The 21,426-nt window shown below is 42.5% G+C and overlaps 1 protein-coding gene across 1 annotated transcript in view; it reads right to left on the minus strand.

Moving 5' to 3' along the window:
• The window catches only part of TNFSF15 (tumor necrosis factor superfamily member 15), a 19,968-nt gene extending 14,400 nt beyond the window's left edge, over positions 1-5,568 (minus strand). The window contains exon 1 of the mRNA XM_019540633.1: positions 5,148-5,568. Within this exon, the coding sequence (XP_019396178.1) occupies positions 5,148-5,492 (345 nt within the window). The 5' untranslated portion in view covers positions 5,493-5,568. The remainder of the gene's footprint in view (positions 1-5,147) is intronic.
• Positions 5,569-21,426: the final 15,858 nt, after the last annotated feature.

Consider the following 21,426-nt stretch of genomic DNA (forward strand, 5'->3'; position numbering starts at 1 on the left):
CCCCCCCAAATTCTCATGAGACTTGTTGGGACGTTTGAATATGACTCTCTATTCTTATGATGCAATGTCCAAGAGTCATGGTCAGCTGAACATGTCATTTTTCCTAAAGGGGAAGCCCAGGATCATAGTGGAGGAGTTCTCAATTCACACTTCTCCCCCAAACCATACTGTATTTGTATATTTTATAGCGTTACTAGATTAGTACCTAATTCAGCAAAGTATTTCAGCCTAACTTTCTATGAAAATATTTATTTAGTCAAACTTGATTTTTTTTTCCGACAAAAAAAAATTTTGATGCAGATTTTTTTTCTACAGCCCTAAATTTTATCTTGTAATCAGAGTGTTCTTGAATAGAAACTTTATGTCCAGCACCTCCAAGCTTTAAAAAGAAGATCTGGACCTTAACTTGGTAAACTGACTCAGTTTTAAATATAGAAGGAAAAGAAGTGTGGACTACTGGGTAGACCATTAGATGAACTGGATCCTATTCCCAGTGCTGTCGCTGATCTGTCAAGTGGTGACCTTAGGCAGTGTCTTGTCTGTGCCTCAGTTTCACTGTCTATAAACTGAGATAATAAGAAGGGCCTCCTTTGTGAGGAGGTTTGAGATCTATGGATGAAAAATGCTATGTGAGACTTGTATTTAATTATGGAAAGCTAGGTTAATATGTGAGAGGTAACAGTAATACTAAATGTATGTGTTGTGTATATACCTCAAAGTATATACATACACCCTTTCACCTGAAAGAAGCTGTTGAAAATGTAAGTTGCGTTATTATACAATATGGAGGGTTTATTTATACAACTCATGATGTACCTATAAACGTTAAGTATGTTTAAAAGGACTAATTTGTGTGTAATTATTGGGTACTTGTTCTATTCCCCTTCCTCGATCAGGTGCAATTTAAAAAAATTCTCAGCTTTGACTTATGTTTGCTTCCACTGAAGACAGTAGAAAAACTCCCACTTGTTACAATGGGAAGAGAGACGTAGACACTGAATGCTTTGAAAATCCCACCATAGATCTGATTTGAAGACGACTGTCTCCTGAAACAGAGACTTTAAATACTGTGAAGCCTGTGGTATGCAAAAAGATGCTACTGTCTCTTAATTCCAAGACTGGCCAAAAGTCCCTAGGACATTTATTTACATTTAACACTGAAAGGAAATAGGCAAAGATTCCCCCGCCCACAGGCTTTTCCTTATTGTGCCTTTTGAAAGGGGGTGTGGGTGTCCATCTGAAAGAAGTCAAACGTAGAAAAGTTAATTGAAACTCTGGCATCATAAGTGTCACAAACAAAGCTGTTCAGATGATACCCTTTGGTTTAACTTTCAGTGCACCGTATTACTTTAGTTTGGCCTTTCTCTCAAGGGCCCTCTCTAACTTCTTGGAAAGTCAATGGAAAGACCCACCCTAATTTTCATGAAAGCTGGTTCAAGATGAAAAGCAATCCATGCTACTTGCATAAAACATGTGCAATAGAGCAGTGCTGTAAAACAGTTGGGGCTTGGGAGGAGATTATCATGGACTTGGGAGAATGATGAAGGACTTCAGCTCAACCCTCCTACAACCATTCTTCCATCCTGTGAACTGTGTCACTTACATAACTGTTTGTGGCTCTGCACAAATGGGATTGGTTAGTCTTCATGCTGGCCAATGCAGGCCTGGAACGGACCCATTTTACAGTGGATAGGACTTGGAAAGCCCAACTATATGCTGTAGCCTGCTCTAGTAGCACCAAAATGAGTGGTGGGAAAACGCATCCCTTTATGCAGCCTTTCTGTTTGGTTCAGTTTCCGTCTATAGACTTATTATTATCTTGAAGCTACGGAATGCCTCTGACTTAACCCAACCAACATCCCACTGACAGCAGTGGGAATTAAATGCAAACACCATCAATTAATACTTAGCACTTTGTTTTTAAGTGGTTAACTAAGGAAATCGATAGGCAGCAGCAGATACATTCTTGGCTGTTGTGTCAGTCTGGCAGCCACATGACTGAACTCGAACTGTAAAAAGTTAACAAATGGAATTGAGATGCAGAAATAAAAATGTTGGACTTTCAATGTTTCTAGTCTTCCCTAATGCTCCTTAGTTACAGTTGTTGCTGATCATTGTTTAAAACCCCAAGAAGTGGGTCAATTATCTGGACATTCCCATTTTTCCCCATCTGTACTTGATTGAAGCTTCCCAGGGAATCCACCCTGGAACGTGATTCCAGCAACTTATTCCTGAAGCAGATGCAACAGGAGGGGAAAACTCAATGTTTGTATACATGGCCTCAATATTCTCTTCCCTGTCTGACTGGGGAATTTCTAAAGGGAGGAGAATGTGGGAATCTATATGTGTTCAGGGCTATTTAGATATCCATGTGCAGGGAGTGGCATGTACACTTCACCATCCTAGCAATAAATGTCAAGAGAGACATCTCTGCACCACAAAGCCTGTACTGCTTCCCATTTTCTGTAGGAAAATACGCAACAGGAATTTACTAATAATCTATGGCAGCAATAAATTATGACATTCCCCTCCCTATCCCCTGTGCCAGAACACTGTAAGGTGGAAAAGAAAGTCCCTTTCATTAACCTGTTCACTTGTCCCTTTCTGCTTCAGGGGTCATCAGCTAGGCATACTGTTTCTCCTGTTTGTCCACCTGCTCTCATGCTTCCTGTGTAGCCCAGTAGAGGTGCCATTTTTCTCCTTTTCTCTGCTGACACTTCCAGTTATAATAGAGCAGGGGGAGGCAACCCTTAGTATGGGTGCTAGAGCACCACATATAAAGGCATTTTCCTTGGCACATGTGTCTGAAGGTGGACAGCGGGGAAGGGGCCGGGGCTGCGCTGCTACAACAAGGATTAGGTCCCTCGTGGATCCCTGCCATCTGCCCCTGGTGTGCCAACATCTTACAAGTTGAGGTTGTGGGTGTTTTGGCACTCTGCCCAAAAATGTTGCTGACCCCTGCGACAGAGGGCTTTGGGAGTAAATAAAATCCGCCTTTAAGTGTGATTTTTAATTTTAAAATTTAAAGGGGAATAAATGCCTTTTTTAATCATTCAGAAAAGATGATTTAACACCGTTATTTGTGAGAATATTCTTCTGGAAATGAATGGGGTTTCTCTTATGAGTAAGGACTGCAGGGCCAGGCCCATACTCTGAATTTGGGATATTGTTCCTTGGAGGAGTGAGAAGAAAGTAATGATGAAAAAAGTCAAATAAACCTATAACTGGTTTTGTTGCTGCCTCTCACTGGTGACAGTCTCAGTTATCAATGGAGCAAGAAGAAGATTTACAGAACATAGTAACTAGCTGAGGAGTGTAATGTTCTACCTACTCTGCTTGGCATAAATTCAAATGGCAAACAGTCAGCTGTGTTGGTTTTATTTTTGCCCACTAGGATTTGCAAATGCTGCAGCTTATTTGATAGCATCATTAAATCATCAGTGCATTATCATGTCACTGTAGTAATTACTGTACATATATTTATAGAACTATAACACGTGACAATATCATCCAGAGTATAGCAATTCTTAATGTTTATGTAGCACTTGCCCTCTGAAGACCTCAAAGCCATTCAGAAATACAACTTTGATGTCCTTCGCATTGCAACTATAAGCCAGTCAAGTAAAAATCCTCCTTGATGGATTATTATTTTATTATTTCTATTGTAATAGCACTAACAACTAGTGTCCAAATGTTGATGCCGTTGCGTTCAGTGGAATACAAACACACACAGTATGTCTAAGCACGAAATAAAGGTAGTTGTCTGGACAGTAGCTGTGCCAGGTCTAGCTGATATGAGTAGCCATATCAGTGAAGACATAACAGGGCATGGACTTTGATCATTAGCACACACTAAATAGTACATATCTAGGCTCCCTGGAGGTAACGTCACAGCCAAAGCTACATTCTGCTGTGCAAACTAAGCCAGACTTGGGCAAAGTCCCTATCTGAAGGAGCTTGAAACATGAGATACCAAAGCCATGACCCTGTACTATACACTATACAGGTGCAGGAATTCACTCATGCAAATTTCAGTGCAGGTTGGGCCCCAAGATACTATTAAATACATGTCAAAAATCTGTTGGCAGAAGCCTGCCAGAAAGGAAACTTGGTTTGGAGTCAGCCTATTATTAGCTCTTTTCAAATGCTTGTGAATGGCAACAATGTTTTATCGTTCACAAATAAAGTCTGGGCTACAAAAGCACTCAATAATGACTTTGAGATGAATTGCTGAAATGGATTAAGGCCTTGATTCTGGAAACGCATTGGCATAGGCTCACCTGCTAGAAGCTGGGCTGTCCCATTGATTTCAGTGACTCGGTGGGAATATGCACTTGCTTAAAGTACCATGGTGTCATAACAAAAACTTACAAGTGTGTAGCTGTGGAGGTCAATGGCCAGCTAACTATTAAAAAGGAACAGTGCAGTCCCTCTGAACTTAGGGAAATTTTTTATTAGGAATCAGATGAGGATTTCATTTCTAGGGCCAGCCTCAGTAATTGGCCCAAATCAGATGCCCATATTAAAAATTTCAAATTTGGGAGAAATTTAAATTTGCTTCCAAATGTGGACATGACCTCCATGCCCTTGACCTGTCTGGTATTTATACACATACAATGATTTTACGCAAGTGCTAGACACACAACGATTTTACACAAGTGTAAAAGAGATAAAGAGATAAAAGAGATGTCTGTGCATAATAGTTAGCAGATGTCTACCTCATGTCTCCTCTCACTCTTTGGTGAGACGCATGGTAAATCTCAGTGTAAACCCAAGAAAGTGGGTAAGGAGGTGTACTGCCCAATCCCTAATTGAATTAATAGATTCATAGATGTTTAATTCAGTGCAATAACACTGATTTGTATCAGTCAAGGGGGTTGACCCATTGAAGAGGGGGAAAATCAAAGAACAGGAGGGGAAAGTTTGTCAGAAAAAGAATGAAAAAACCCTCAGATCTCCTTTTACCTCATCTGCTATATAAAAGGAAAAAGAAAAAAAAGAAAGAGGATAATAGGACATTTCTAACATTTTCCCAAATCACCCACCCATGAAAACACACACAGTCTTTTTCCAAATCAAAAACATTAAGAAAAGAAGAGAGTTTTGTTAAAGTTTGCTTAAATCATAGATAAATGACATGTTCTTACCTGATCCAGGCTAAGTTTGTGGGCTTTGAAACTTCCAACCAGCAGATAGGCTGTGGGTAATGTTAGGACTAGCACAGACAGCATGCAAAAAATCACAGTCCAACGCATTTTCCTGAAATCCTCCTTGATATGCATCCAGGCATCTTGATTGGCCCTTGCAGCTGCTTCCTCTAGGGTTAGTTCAGTTAAACGTTCCATGCCTCTGTGGCACGTAAATGTCTCTCTCTCTATGAAAGCGGGAAACAGGAAAATCTCTTCTGTCTTCTGACCTGCATGGAGACCCCCATTAAATAAGAACTCACTTGAATGTGGGATGGCTCCCTCCCCCCCCCCCCCCACACACATACACACCCTCCCTCCCAAGGAATGCACCGCCTACAATAGAAACCTAGCTCAGGGAAAGGAGAGAGCACAACTTTTTTCTGAGCTTGTAGAGGTGCATGTTCAATGCTTACATCTGTTTTTTCCTCACTTTACAGAAGGAAGTTAGGAAAGTCCCCGGGGGGGTGGGGGTGGGGGGTGGAACCAGGATAAATTGAGCAGGAAGGCTGGAGCAGATTAAAAGCTTTTCCACACAGCAAAGGGAACGTGAAACTACTGGAAAGGAAAGTGAGAGATGATAGAGAGCAGCACAAGAAACGACACATAATCTTAACACATACTCAAACTCCACAGTCATAAAGTTTCATTGCAAGCTGGAGAGGAAAAACCTACCCCAGGGCAGTGGCAGGTAATTGTGCAAGGAGGGAGATTCTCCAAGGCTCTGAACAGAAATTACGTATAAATCGGTATAAGTGATCAGAAGCCAGTTTAAATCCGCAAGTGGCTCAGGACTACATTATGAGAAGTGTTGAGTAGTTTAAGCAAAAGTCAAGGGCAATCTGCATCCCTTTGGACGCTCTCCTAGCTCCAACTGCTCTCAAGTCCAGATCATTGGGGGCTGGACCCGATGACCTGCAAGGTCCCTTCCAGCCCCTCACAATCTATGAATCTATGAAAGAATGGATTTGGATTCATGCTGCCTGTTCACTTTGTGAGCAACAAAAAATGGAAATAGTTTTGTTAACTTTCTGAATATTTATTTTCAGTATCCATTCACTGAAGCCTGTTGTCACTGCCTAAGAAAGAGAAACCACACTGTTCCTACTACACTCTGGAAACTTTATTGTCACCTGAGTTTCCTGGTGGGTCATTACTCCTGGCTAAGGAGTAAGGGTTAGGGGCCCAATATTCGCCCACTATGTCAGCAGCTAAACAGATGGCCTCAGTTGAAGCAGGATCAGGCCAATTGCTAACAGTCCCAGCAATATTCATTGGAAATCATCTCTGGTGTGACTGACACTTCCTTTGGAATACAGAAAAGAGACTGCTCTGTGTGCCACCTTCCTTCACCAAAGTACACCACGTCCTAAGCTGCATGCCAAAGCATAGTAACTATTAACTGTCCTTTCTTTCTGCTTTGACATGGCTTGTCAGGGAGGAGTCTAAACACTTTTATAAGGGAAGGGATCATCACGTACAGCTGCTCAGGACCGGTTTGATTGGCCAGTATTCCATTACAGCAGCAGTACTGATTCCATTACATAGAAAAACGTGGTTTCCTCAAAACTAAACTTTGAATTTTACTTCCCTTTTTCCCCAAGGAAAAAAAAAAAGAGTAGGGGATGGTTTTTGTTTTAAAGTAAGAGAAGGTAGACATTTTTTAGATTTATAACATTTCAGATTTTTGTTGAAATATTGTATATCAACATTTTTTCAAAATACAAAAATAAACATTTTCTGAAACGTTATAATTGGAACTCACTTTTAAATGAAAAAAATATTCATTTAACCAGCTCTGGTAATTCATATTTCAGCAAATACTGCTTGTGGTCCATCCTGTTTTAAGTAGTTCAGTGCTGCTTTCTATTTTTTAGACAACTAAAATTACTGAACTGTATAAAATGCACTATCTGAAGAGCTGTGCAAGGTCCAGGTGCTCCCTAAGTAATGAAGAATTAAGGCATAAAATGTTATAGGGGGAAAGTAAAAGAAGAACTTACAATCAGAAAAAAGAGAGGTGGTTTTGTTTAGAGAAATTATATTAATTAGCTAATAAAGCACTGGGATTTGTATACTTTAATTTCAACCCAACCACTTCCTGTGTTTATCTTGTGAAAATCATTTACTTTCTTTTCTTTCCTTCCACCCTTTGTCTTCCTTTTCCATATAGTTCCTAAGGTCTTTGCCATATAGACTTTCTCCAACTATGTGTTTAGTACTTAGTGCCACAAGGACCTGATGTCAGCAGAAGGGGGAGAGCAGCATGAGACTTGGTTCTTTGGATGTTACTATAGTATAAAGAGAATGGGAGAAATACATGAAGTACAACATTTTAATATTGATAATAGTACATTGCATTACTCTTCAGTGAAGATGCTGGCTATAGATATGGACTTCTTATGGGTCGTTATTGCAAAAGATTAATCCCCTTGCCATGTGACAGGGCCAGCATTCCATTACAGCAGCAGTTACCGTTAGAGATCCTAGTACCTGCTCTTGGACACCTACAAGTGCTTTACAAATATTTATGGAACAAGCACTTAAACTGTGAAGTAGGTAAATATTTTAAGAAAGCAGAATATGAAGCAGAGATGCCTGGGATAGTTAAACCTTGAAATCCTTATGTACGTGCCCTCTTGGCATAGTTAGATTGATATCAAGGGAGTCATACCAACAAATACAAGATAAGAATCTGAACTTATTTCAGCCCCATGATGCATCTGTGGAAGAGAGAAAAGTCTGATCCTCTCTCCGTCTCATGTGGGTGAGTAGGGAATACACAAGGAGCTTGCACACTCATAAGGAGGGGAATTAAGTAAGATGGTAATGCCCATGAAAATATGCTCTGGAGTTTAAAGCAAGTCAATGGTTGCCTGAGAGCTGTTACACTAATATGCCAACTGGTGTCCTCTAGAGGTAAGATCAAGAGCAGCTTCATTGGAACTAAAGAACCAGGCCTGTAAAAAAGACACACATAGCATTTATAAATTGAGCAATGAAGATGGCTTGTCACACCATACTCACTAGTGTATTACACTTGTAGAACTTGGGTCAAAGAACTGTACCCCAAGATCACACAGCAAGTTGGTTTTAGATCTGTCAAAACAATGCTGGTGTGCAGAGACGTTCAATCCAAGCACTAAACTAGATTTTTTTTTTAACACATAATGTAAAAGAAATAAATCGAATAAAAGAACATGGGTAATTAGAAAAAAAATAGGACAAGGATTTAATTGGGTGAGTAGTCACTCATGGTTCTATGGGAAGGGAAATACAAAAAAGATAGAACTAAAGTTTTTGTCTGTGTCAACAATAATACCAAGGATACGTCTGCCTGAAACAGTTTCATGATGAAAGTAGATTTACGTTTATATTTGTCTTGATGATTTTGCACTGCTTGGCACTTTGCTTTGCCTAGAGGAAGGAAATTCAGTCAATCCATTTCACTTTTGTTTCTGGTTAACTTCTGGTTTCCGTTTTCCACTTAGATAATGTAACACTCAGGTCCCAAATTCTGCAGAGGGATGCTGGGCTTAAACATATTTATATTTCCAAAGAAATATGACGGAAATCACAGATCTGCAAGTTCAGAGGAGCTGCATTTAGACCGGAGGCTAAAGAGGAGAGGAATAAGCAAAATCTCCAGCGTCAGGTTGGCCTCCAGTGTTCTTGGTAACAAAGGAATCACTCTATTGTTTTTCCATAATCAAAACTTCAGAGAAAGTTAGTGGCTGGCACTTTTCTGAGGAATACCTTGTGTCTAACAATGAGGGCTTTGAGTGTAAAAAAGTTTGGGAACCACTGTACTAAACCATAACACCTTATGGTTGGGAGTCAACACTACTTCAAAGAAGATTAATCTGTTGCACCCCAGAGGATGGGGGAAAAAAGACCATATTTTGAAGACCATAACAAGTTAGAATGCATCTGAAACTACAGATTCCTACTTAAAATCTGTTTGTTTTGTGAATCATGTGCAGGAGTTTTCAACCTAATATGCCACAGGACCCTAACTGAGAATTTCTGGTGTAATACCTAGGAGGAGGTTTCTCTGGGCTTGTGTCAGGCATGCCTCCAGCTCCATGAGTGAAACCTGTATTAGTTTCATGACATCAGATCTAAAATCTGTTGGGATTGCTATTCAGTCTTGTGTATGCAAAATCTTGTCTTGGACACACAGCTCATTAGGGCTATGTGAAGGTTTGGTCCCTGATTTGATTCAGCAGACATTCGGCCCAATTCGGTGACCGAATCTCCAAATCCTTTAATCTCTCCAAATCGAATCAGAACCCTCCAAATCGATTTGGAGAGATTCGGAGATTTGGACACAGACACAGCTTTAAATGTTTTCTCTACATACCTCTAGGTAGCAGGGGCTTGTAAATGCTGTGATGCTTTTACATGGAGTGTCCCACAGAAGCGTGGGGGGCTCCCCAGCATGCTTGGCAGCAGACCTGGAAGTGGACCAGAACCACTTCTGCTCCACTTCTGAGTTTGCTGGGGAGTGCACAGGGGGACTCCCCACATCCACCCAGCTCAGTGACTGGTGTGTCCTGGTTCTGAAGGGGCACCCAGAGTCCCCCTGTAGCCAATCATCAAGCCGGGGGGGGCGGGCAGTGCATTCCCCGGCAGACTTGGAAGTGGACCGGAATCCAGGTTCATTGCCGAGCATGTGGAGGGCCCTTCGCACTCCTGTGGGACCCCCCCCATGCACTCTAGCATAGCAGTGATCATAAGCCGTGCTGGTACCCTGAGATATGTAGAAAAAATGTTTAAAGCTGTGTCTATGGCCAAATCGCCGATTCTCTGAATCAGTATTAAATCTTCAGATTTGGATTCAGACAAATTGAATCAGGGACAGTGATCCAAATCAATTAATTGAATCACTGTCCCTGATTCAGGCCGAATCCGAATCTGAATTGAATAGGGCCTGCTTCACACACACCTACAGTGCATCCATCAGCTGGTAATTTTGGATAGCCTCCTGGTCTCCCCACTCCTTCAGTCTGAACAACTTGTTAAGGAGCTTTGCTGGATTTCCTGAAGCCTCTCCTTTGGTCTAGCTCCTGTCGTAAAGGGCCATTTGTATTGTACTCTGGAGGATATGCAATGATTAGTGTATCTGCCACCAGTCATTCCTGGGCATTATCCTCACCTCAAGGCACTGTAGTCCTAAATAACATGCATTATAGTTGTTCAGTAATGGCTTTTTTTGCAATGTTTTCTTATTGTTTGTGACCAGGCTGCACACCTATCTTGTGCCTAAAGGTGAACAAATAGCACCATTTTGTTCCAAAGGGCATAGGGATTAGGCAATAGCTTCTTCGCAACTTGAGCACATCTTTTGGTGTTTATCAGGACTTTACAGGAAATGCTACATGCTATTGCATTGGATCCTTTGCTGCTCCAAGGCCTCTTTCTGAGATATGCTACAGTTGTAATTGCTCTGTAGAGTTCTAGTTCTTTAGGATTTTTGTTTTTGGTTCTCTCTCTATTCCCATACTGGATCACCATGTGTTAACTGCCTCAAGTTTACATGCTTCTGATACTTGTGCACAGACTCTGGTAAGGCAGTTGTGAGCAACATTTTTCCCCCCAATCTGTTATTTCATCAATACTTAGAGCTTTTCTATCACTGTGAAGCTGCTGTTCCATTCTGTGGTGATTCGTGTATGTACTAATACCTTTTCTTTGAGGACTTTTCTAATACATTCTTCACTAGCTCCATCAAGGCTACTGGAACTCTACTTTGTGATTGTCCCACAGGTTGCATGTGGAGGCCTGTTTCTAATCTCAGAATGACTTCTAGGTGTCCTGAAATACATCCTTGTAGTTTGCTGGAATGCTGAATAGGACTGGTGGTGACCAGGGATCCTGGTTTTCTCTGTTAAAAAAATACAAAATTCTCTAATTAAAACCCCCTGAAATACACATTTTTCCATGATTAAAATGAAATGCAAATATATAAAGAGGTATCAGTTGAACACGAAGTTTTATTGGCATACTTACAATTTTAAATCAATTTGGAGGTTTACCAGTGCCTCAGTCATTACAATAAATCTATTCTAAATACCTATATATTCTCACCATTGATTTTGGTTTTTTATCATGGAAAATTAGAGCTCCTCCTGTCCCCTTTGCTCCCCAGGATGTGGGTCCAGCTGTGGCTGCACCCCCTGCTGCTTTGTGCTATACAGCAGCCCTGATATGCTGGTGCTCCTCACTTCCAAGCCACAGTCCCTTCAGCTCTGCTGGTGCCCCTCAATTCCAGCTCGCAGCCCCTGCCAACCCTCCAATTGCTCCCTTCCGGCAGCAGCTCCCCCCCTGCACCAGGACACGGGTCCAACTGTGGCTGCCCCCTATTGCTTTGTGGCTCTAAGCAATCCTGACATATTGGCACCCTGCCCCTGCCCGTGTCGTTGCCCCTCACACTCAAACCACAGCCCCCCCCAGCACTGGCAGCGTCAGCCCCACTGCCCTGCCAGCTCTCCCCACAGGTAGGGATATAAATATATTTTAAAATAATATCCATTTAACCTCTTGCAATTATATTGGTTAAATAGTTAACAGATAGATCATACTTAGTTTAGTGACCTCCTGCAGGAACGGCCTGTTGGGCTGGATGGGTGGTGCTCAGACCCTCCATGGGTCAGATCCAGCTGGTGGGCCCAATTTGGTACATGGTAAAGCGAGGGGGGTGGGGGGGTGAGAAAGTCATAGGGGGGAGGAGGGGAAAGCTGGGGGGCCCCAGCCCTGATTAGGCTGTGCAGGGCATGGGAATTTGGTAGCAGGGAAGGGTGGTAGTATTGATTGCTACTGCTCCTCTACCACCAAATCTCCTGACCTGTTGGGAGCCCTGCAGGACACATTTGGCTTGTGGGCCAGAGATTGAGTACCCCTGATTTAGAACTGTTACAGCCAGCTTTGGGGGTGGGCAACATCGATGACCACTCTGGTAAATGCTCCTTTGAAATCCATCATTCATGATGGGCAATTGGCTATTATACCACATAAGAGTCTGAACTTACTTTCTCTGGGAAAGTTGTGCTTCCCATGATGTATCTGTGGAAGAGAGAAAAGCTTGATTCTGTCTCCATCTCATGTGCATAAGTAGGGAATACACGAGGAGCTTGCAAAGCTTTGAAGTGAACAGGAAGTAATCTTTACCAGTATTGGTCAGGAACAAAAAAAATATATGTTTTCATATGGGACTTCATAAGAGAGACCTGGAGAGTCAATGAGGGCAGTATAGTATGCCATAGTTTGATACTGTATGGATTCCTAGTCCATATTCAGGCCCTTCTCAAGATCTAATGAACTGACCTGCACAGGAAGGGATTTTTACATTAAGCCTGGTTCCCTTGGTTGAAGATACAGGAAGAGGATATTGAGAAATGAGAGAAAGGGCTTGGCAATGGATCAGAGAGAGTATAAATCCATGTGGTTAACTGAGTAAGTCCAGAAATATATGAATAATAAGAGCAGCTGCAATTTCTTTAAGTGAGATGGAGAATAACCATATGCTTCAGGGCATCAGCAAATTATTATCTGGGATCTGAAAGACGTATCACTCTATTATTTTATATTGCATCACTGGGTGTAGTTTGAGAGTCCTACATCCTCTTCCTCAGCATCTCATGTAGGCCACTGTCAGATACAGGAAATGATGAGAACATGAAACAAATAAACACCAAGTGCATAAATGGCATTACCCAGTCACTTAGGGTTGGTGATTCAATTCTGGGCACAGTCAATATGGGCTATAGGAATTTCCATTGTGCTATGCTGTAGTTACATTAAGCTATAGTAAGCTATGTTGCTGAAAAGCAGCATGGGACAATGAGGCTTCCTGACAGCTGGATGACCCACTAAGAAAGAAAAAAAAAATAAAGACACACTAATGAGCAAAAAGACACTGAATGGAGTATGAAAACAAAAGGTAAAAAAACCACAAGGACAAATGTAAGTGGGAACCTACCAATGAGACAGAGAGAACAAGCGCAGGCATGTATTCTTTGCAAACAAAACAAGTAGAGATGAACATCTAGACAAAGAGAAAGATAAGCATTGGCATCTAGAACATCTAGACAAAGAGAAAGATAAGAATTGGCACGGGGGTGGGGGGTGGGGAGAGGGAGTCAGTACACAAGTAGAAATACAGGGGTTTGGAGACCTGTCCCTCATAGAAACCTAAGGAAGTATGCATAACCTATGGTGTCTAAGCCTGTCCAGGGCAAGCCTTGCTAAGTTGGACTGATGGTTAATCAAGCCAACTAGTGCGCTGTCCAACAATGATAAGCCTTTCTGAACTTTCACCACTGAGCATACATTTGAGTTGTGTTTTCTGAGTCATCTTCAGGATTTGAAAAATGGCTTGCTATTGTCAGCTTTCCAGAAAATACAGACTCCAGCACTCTGTATATCTAAAGTGACAGCAATCAAACACCACCCAGAAAAAACCACAACATTCTGCACACCTCAGAACAACGCCAGCTGGCAGCCATGTGCCCACTGAGCATGCTCAGCAGATGCATGTATGTAGCACCATACACTCACCAAAATATACACTTGAGGCTAAGCGTCAAAATCGTAGTTGGCAAAATCCTGTGATTAGCATGTGTTAGATATCAGAGAAGGAGGAGTAGGAGGGTGGCTGTATCCTGGTCTCTTGCATAGTCAACAGAAGGCAGTATTTAGGGCCAGAAGGAAAAGAAGGAGTCAGAGAGTATGTGGCTCAGTAAGATGGATGTTGTCTGGAAGGAAGAGGGCCCTGCATTTTGGGTTGGGCCTTTTCTTCCAGTAGGGCAGAAACTTCCCCACGGTTCTCCATACATTTGATACACAATGACTATCAAATACAAGGTGCAGTGGGTCAGTCCTAAGAAGAGGGTTGGTGATGGAACTTGATAATGCCTAATCTGTAGCCTGATGGTTAACACTGTGATGGGAAGTAGGAGGTGAAAGCTCAGTCTATCTCCGAGTCTCCTGTTTCCTGCGTGGGTACTAGACTATCAACCTAAAGTGCCCTTCTCCTGCTGCCACTTTCTAGGTGAGTGAGACATGTGATGGCCCTGTAATGGGGTCCCACCCCCAGGGGTGGCCACAAAGTCCCTGGAAGCCCTTGTCACCTCTGTTCTATTTTGGGGCCAGCTCCCCTTCATCTCTCCTACCACACCTTATGTCTTTGTAAGAAAGGAGGCTGCCCCAGGGCTCCCCAAGAAAGATTTTACACTGATGAGCCCAGGTGTCACTACTCATCACCTTATTTCTCAATATCCTCTTCCTGTATCTTCAACCAAGGGAACCAGGCTTAATGTGAAAATCCCTTCCTGTGCAGGTCAGTTCTTGAGATCTTAAGGGCTTATTATATGGCCTCATCTCTCCTTTGAGCCATGCCTAAGCCTCACAGATGTTACTGGTTACTCACTAGCTCAGGCCTGCATCCTCTGCCCCTCCTGGGCTCTGGTCTCTGTCTCTTCCTACCCATGCCCAAGCACTTTGCCCATCTTGGCTACTCCTGGGGCACAGCCCTGGATCCCTGACCCTGTTTCCACTTCTCAGATACAGTGGGTCCCTAGGCCTGTCTCTGCCCTCCCTGGGCTCTCTGTCCCTGACCCTGATAATCTCTGGCTGTGGTCCTCCTCAGCCTTTGAACCCTCTGCTGGGCCTTGGTCCCACTCATAGACCAGTTGAGATCCCTGGGCTCGTTGGCCCTGACAGTCTCCAGCTGTGACTCTCCTTGGCCTCTGACCCCTCTTCCTGGGCCCTGGACTCACTGCTAGGCCAGTTGAGACCTCCCAGGCTATGGGCTCCCTGGCCCTACTTGGTCTTGCCCCTTGTGTGCTGTGGGTCCCAGATCATGGTTTTCACTCCTTGTGGATTTGGGTCCCAGACCTTTGTTTTTGCCCCTTGAAGTCTGTTGCCCCCAAACCTTGGTTCTTGCCTCTTGTGGGCTGTGGGTCCCCCAACCCTGGCTGTGGTCCTGCTCCTGGGCCTTGGCCCCTTGTCCTCAGGCCTTGGCCCTACTCCTGGGCCAGTTGAGACCTCCACCACCCCCACAGTCTCAATCTCTAAACCTCCAGTTTTGCTTACTCCAGCTCAGGTGTTAGTGAGGAGCCTTACTGCAGACCTTCTACTCACAAGTTTGTCTGTCTATGGCTCACCAGGCCAGACTGTTTGCCTAGCTCAGGTCCTGGGCTTATATACTACAAGGTCAGCTCCATTCTGGGTCATGTGATTTCTGATTGCCATCTGCCACACCTGCAGCTTTCTTCATCTGTGGCCTGCCTGCTCTTAAATTAGCAGGAGCACCAAGCCTTCTGTTATAGCCCCCCTCTCTTCCTTCTTGAGTAGCTGGGTAACTGCCATTTAGGCGTACAAACAAGTGAAATATATTTGTCTTTTGTGTTTCCAATGCATTCCTGTGCATTTCAGCATAGGTTTCCAAGAATACCTAATGACCACGTCCCAATATTCACCTAGTTTCTCTACAACTTTTCTATTGTTTTTTGTAAGGTACTTGACATTCATGTTCCTCTTCAACCTTCCTTGCCTACACATTCGTTATTCAAGAACAGCCTGTTCTTTTTCATACTGCTTAATAAATGGCTTTTTAATTTGCACTAATGTTCTTTTTTGTTCTTCCCTTTCCATGACAAATAAATGTACACGAGACTTAATTCTGGGCATATTTGTTCTTGTACATATTAGGAATAATTCCAGAGAAGCCAGTGTGATATTTGTTGTAGAATCATACTACCAGTAATGAGCAGACCACCTCCAGATTTCCTATTGTTTTTTACGTTCCAGTATTAACATGCTCGCAATAATTTCTGCAATAATTCTGAAGTGGTCACTAAGCACCAGCATATACAGGAAGCATATGCAATCTAAAAATTAATAATTATACAAGAAACTTCCCCAGTTTTTAATGCCTGTTTACCCAAAGATCTAGGTGTCAAATAGGCTTCAGTGTCATTTCCTTCTCAAATTACCCTAAACCATATTTCTCTGTTGATTTAAGTTCTACTCTTATTGCAGTGTAGACCTCTCCTTATACCAGTAGGCCCCAAAACAGTGAAGGCTTTAAAGATTTTCCCTAAACTCTTAGTAGGACCTGGGATTAGATGGGCTGCTAATTATGCGTTCTTAAGATAACTTGTTGTCAGTGGGTGCATCTACCTGTGAAATTAAAGTAATAAGCTCTGGAGCTGTTCATGCTGGAGTTAACTGCTCCTGGGCATGTCTATACATGCACCTGGGACCACAGCAGTTTGATCCAGGGTAGAGCATCCCCAGGCGGGCAAGGGGTATGGGTGGCATTCAGTGGCATCAGGGCTGGTGGGATATGAGGGTGCAGAAACTGTGGAGCCATGTGGCTAGGTGGGAGGTAGCCCCTGCATTTTAACACCTTTATGCCCTAACCAGCCTTGTCACCATGTATAAGTGCGTTTGACTGCAATTACTTACTCTGCCATAAGAGAGTACTATCCCTGACAGTACTATCTCACAGCAGAGTTAATTAATGTACTGCACCCTAATACTGGTGCATGTGTAGTCAGTGACATAGTGAGTCAGTTTACTGAGGAGCTAATTAGTCAATTCCACAGTACGGTGCACATGTAGATGTACCCAATGAAGCCAATGCCCATATTTTACTCTATACAGAGAAGTAAGCAGAGCTCTAACTAGTTTGGATATGAAGAAAGGTTAGAGGAGGTGGGAAAAATTAATGGAGGAGATAAGATAATGGAAAGGGGAGTTCTGGCTCTTCAGTTCCAATGTGAGATATGTGGTGCTAAGTATGTGGTACCTAGGTTGTAGTGGAGAGGGGAGGGTGTTTGGCTATCCATGCTTCTGGTCTTTGCTGGGTGCCACCTGGGGCTCAGAAGGATTTTTTTTCCCCCCATCCTATTGTTATGGGTTCATGTTTTTTCTTTTCTTTTTTCCCCCCTCCGCCTTCCTTGTAAGTATTGGATGTTAGCTACACCCTATTCTGGAGATGTTGATTGGGGTGCACCAATATTCCTTCTGGGACTGAAAACCCCGGAGATTCCTGGCTAGAGGGTCTTGCTTTTCCCCTCAGGGTCAGCCTGATGGTCACATTTGGGATCAGGAAGGAGTTTTACTCCATGGTCACATTGTCATGGGCTGTGGGTGGTTTTGCCTTCTTCTGTAGTGGGGGCATGGTCCTCTTTGGAATCTCTGACCCTGAAACTGAAATATATGAGTTGCTTTGTTGAAACAATGAATGAAAGAATGCACAGTCCAGAAGTCAGGGCATACAAAACACATGAACTTTGGGTCGTAAGGTCTCATGATCCATTGTCGTTCACTGACAAATGATACATATAGGTATCCAAGAAATCATCAACTCATAGCATGCCTTGAGGTAAGGCAGGGTAGGGGAAAAGAAAAAAAAAAATGAAAATGAGAGGCAACAAATTATTTCTGTGCTGCGTAAAATATGTTGTCATGGTTTCAAATGCAGAAGTGAAACAAGTGCTTAAAAGAGGGTATTGGCCTTTCAGAACATGAGTCAAGCCTTCTTAACTCATTTAGACATCTATTTTTAATTCTTGAGTAAATACACATGTATCTTGCATTCAGACAAGATCCATATGTATTAGGGCTATGGTGTGTTCAGAGCTGGATAGCACCAAGCTCAGAGAGAAGCCTTTGTTAACATTGGCACAGAACCCAATAGGTTAAATACCTTAGTAACACTTAGTACTAACATGGATGCTAACATTGGCAGGTCTGAAAGTGTTCTGGGCCTCATAGCACCCATGAGATGTATCCTGCACCATACCACCCATCACTACTAGGAATACATTGTTTTAAATTATAGCCTGATTTTGGACACATGAATGAGACAAGCTGGTAAAATCCAAGTTGCTGCAAAAACAAAAGTAAAGTGGCACCCACAAGGTACAACCTGTTGAAGTGAGAAAAATCTGCCTTAATCCAGGACATTTTATTTTGATTCTAATACAGGGTGTCTTTTTCCCCTCTGGGAAAAAGTAGTGTCTTCTCAGGACCAATGTTCAGTTTTCATGCTGTTAGCCCCAAACCAATTACAACCAGGCTTCTGTTTCTCTTCGTAAAGAAAAAAGACACTTATGATTTTGGATTATTAGCCGCATTACATTAGCCTTCACAGACTCAAAATGAGATTCTTCTTCTGCTTTGGGGACCTGTGAGGAAGGTGGTTCTCAAGGTGTTCCAAATAGCTTCTGCATCTGCCTGTAAAGGTTTAAAACATCCCAGCTCTGGCCTGCATCATAACTGTATGATGCCCCTAGCATGATTTCCCCACTCAGTACTAGAATTATGAGGTCAGAATGATGGTGGCATGACTGGATGGGGAAATGGCGACTCCTTCCTCATCACATTTCTTAGATGCTAAAGTTAACTGTGGAGTTGAAGAATATGCTTCCTGATCTGAGCTATGAAATGATAATGAAAATACTTATGACACAAAGACTCGTGACTTTGGGTCTACCGAGCCTGAACTCATGATGCCAGGTGCTTGATGAGTGGAAAAAATACTGAGTTCTAACATCATTAGAATTCAGTATTTTTTCTGCAGACTGGAGCTGGGGCTATGAAAAGTTTCTTCACCTGGGGGTGTGGGCTATTGCATTTGGGTTCAGACTGGCAGCATAATATAGAGAACTTTTTTTCATACTTCTTACCTGCCACATTCTTATCACATTGTCTAGTATAAACCCATCCTTCTGTTAACTCTATGCAATTATACAGTGAACTGAGAGAACGGCAGTAAATTTACACTGATGTAAGTGCAATAAAACATGGGCTAGTCAAGCCGGGAATCTCTATCTAGCTTTCAAGGAAGCAAACTATTTGCTAGAAAGTAAATCATTATTATGTGTTGTTTCCTCCTTGCATTTACTGTTAAATAAAAAAGCAGTGTGCCATAGTCTATGAAATCCCCTTTATTCTATTCTACTGAATCAATGTAACAGACAAATTATTTTGAGCCCCTTTCTTGATTGCCCATTAATAAAAGAAGGGTGATCACAAGCTCTGAAACTGATTGTGCCCCCTTTGCAGAGGCCATTATACTGTTCTCTTGTATTTCATATTCACTCTTTTCCCAATATTTTTGTTTTCTGGTTCTGCTTTGTTTCCTCTGAGACACACCTCCCTTTCACTCCATTCTCCTTCCTTTCCCTCCCTCCAACAAGATGTTCTGGGTCATTCCAGGTGTTTTTTAAAACTACCTTTAATATCCTAGCCCTTTCAGGTCTTACACATGCTGAATTTCCATTGCATGTACAAGTACATACACAAGGACATATGCATGTATATGTACAAGGGTGCATGCAGGTACAAGAACAGAAGCACTGGGCCATGTGGATTTATTTACTTTTCCTGATCACTGGTTTCCTTTGATTCAATTCTGGAGGCCTCAGTGTTTCATCAGAGGTGCCAAAAATCACTTGGAACCTTATCATGCCTTTGTAAGGGACCCATCACTATCACTGTACTCAGGGGGAACTGGAATCCAGTGGCAGAAAACTCTAGGATGTAATTCAAAGTAGAATCTACCTTTCTTTCCTTCTTTCTTTTACTGCTTCTTCACATCACCTCTTTGTAAGCCTTGATTCATGAACCAATATGCTCCATCACTACTTGGTTGTCCCTATTCTACATCATTCACATGTCTTCCCCACCTATATGAATGGAAAGAGGAATGTGTGTTTGATCAGGTAGAGAAAGAGCAGCTGGGTCAGTTCCTCAGGCAACAAATTCAGCAGCTAAACAAGGTTAGACAACTGCTATACAAAAACGAGACAAATACGATAAACAGAGTTAAACCTACGTGTTTTCCAAAGAAAGTCATGTGACAAATGAGTAATAACAGCACTTGTGTAACAATTTGAAACCCTGTCATTCCAAAAAGGAAGATAAGTATCATCTTACAGGTGAAGAAACTGGGATACAGAAATGGAAAAGATCATACAGCTGCATCAGTATGTGCAGACCTCCCTGTTCCTAGATTTTTTTGCAACTCTGTACAATATTGACAGTCTCAGAGGCAAGTTTTGTTTTCACTCATATAGTACTCCTTCAGATCAGCAGAAGGAGCTCCTCCCTTCTCTCTAAGGTATTCAGTGCTAATTCTTACCAGTATGCATATGTAACAGGGGCCTGGGTCCATTAGCTGGCCAGTAACAAGCCATCCACCTAAGGGGCCTCTACTGGCTCAAGCAATCTGCCAACAATGAGGGGAAAATGATTGGCTGACAGGGAATAAAGGAACAGGAAGAGGAAGTGAGGAGAGGAAGTGGAAATGGTCGTGTGGAGAGAGAGGACTTCTCCCAGGAAAAAAAGGAAAGCTACAGGGCGAGAACTGACTCAGCCTGGTGGGTATTCACTTTGGATTGCTGAGCTGTGTGGTGCAGATTAACCCAGGGCTTTAAAACTTTGTGTTGTGGAGCCTAAAGAAAGACTCTGTTGCTGGAACCAGATTAAAGGAGAAGGAAAAAGGGTCCAAGGACTGATTTGAGCTTGATGGAGCCAGGCTGACTCAGACCCCACCCCAGCATGTCTCATGGATGCCTCCACTCTTAGGTATTACTTTTAGAAAAATATTTTTTCATCAACTTTGTATGAAAGATATTGCACAAAATAACAGTGTACCGGATTGTGCTGTATTATTTTGGGGCCTTCAAGTCAAGGAGAACAAATGCAACCAGAAAAGGTAACCACTTTGTTTAAAGGCTTGGAAAAAACACAAACAATATGAAGTTACAATTAAATTGATCAAATATGCACTTTTTGACTAAAAGAAAATCAAGGGATTTTATTTTAATTAATTTTTCTAATTGGCTACAACGTTTAGAAGGAAGGTCTTAAAGACGAGGCAGGAAATGGTTTTAGGATTTAGAAGATCTGTGTTTTATTTCCAAGTTAACAGTGTCTTTGCATTTGCAGATCCATTTAAATTAATCATCATTACATTTAAACTTATGTAGGTTACCAGTGACTGCACCCCACCGCAGCAGCGGCCACCACCGTGACCACCGCCATGGTCTGAAATGGCAGAGGGGAATGGCCTCAGACCCATCACGAAGGAGAGGAGGGAAATGGAATCCTGGCCCCAGGATGAAGCGGTCGGAGGAGGCAGGGAATGGCCCAGGCCCTGGCCTGAAGGGGAGTGGGAAAACATTCCAGGCCCAGGCCCAGGCCCAGGCCCAGGCCCCAGCCT

The sequence above is a fragment of the Crocodylus porosus genome, unplaced genomic scaffold (genome assembly GCF_001723895.1).
Source record: "Crocodylus porosus isolate Cpor-Errol unplaced genomic scaffold, CroPor_comp1, whole genome shotgun sequence".
Lineage (NCBI taxonomy): Eukaryota > Metazoa > Chordata > Crocodylia > Crocodylidae > Crocodylus > Crocodylus porosus.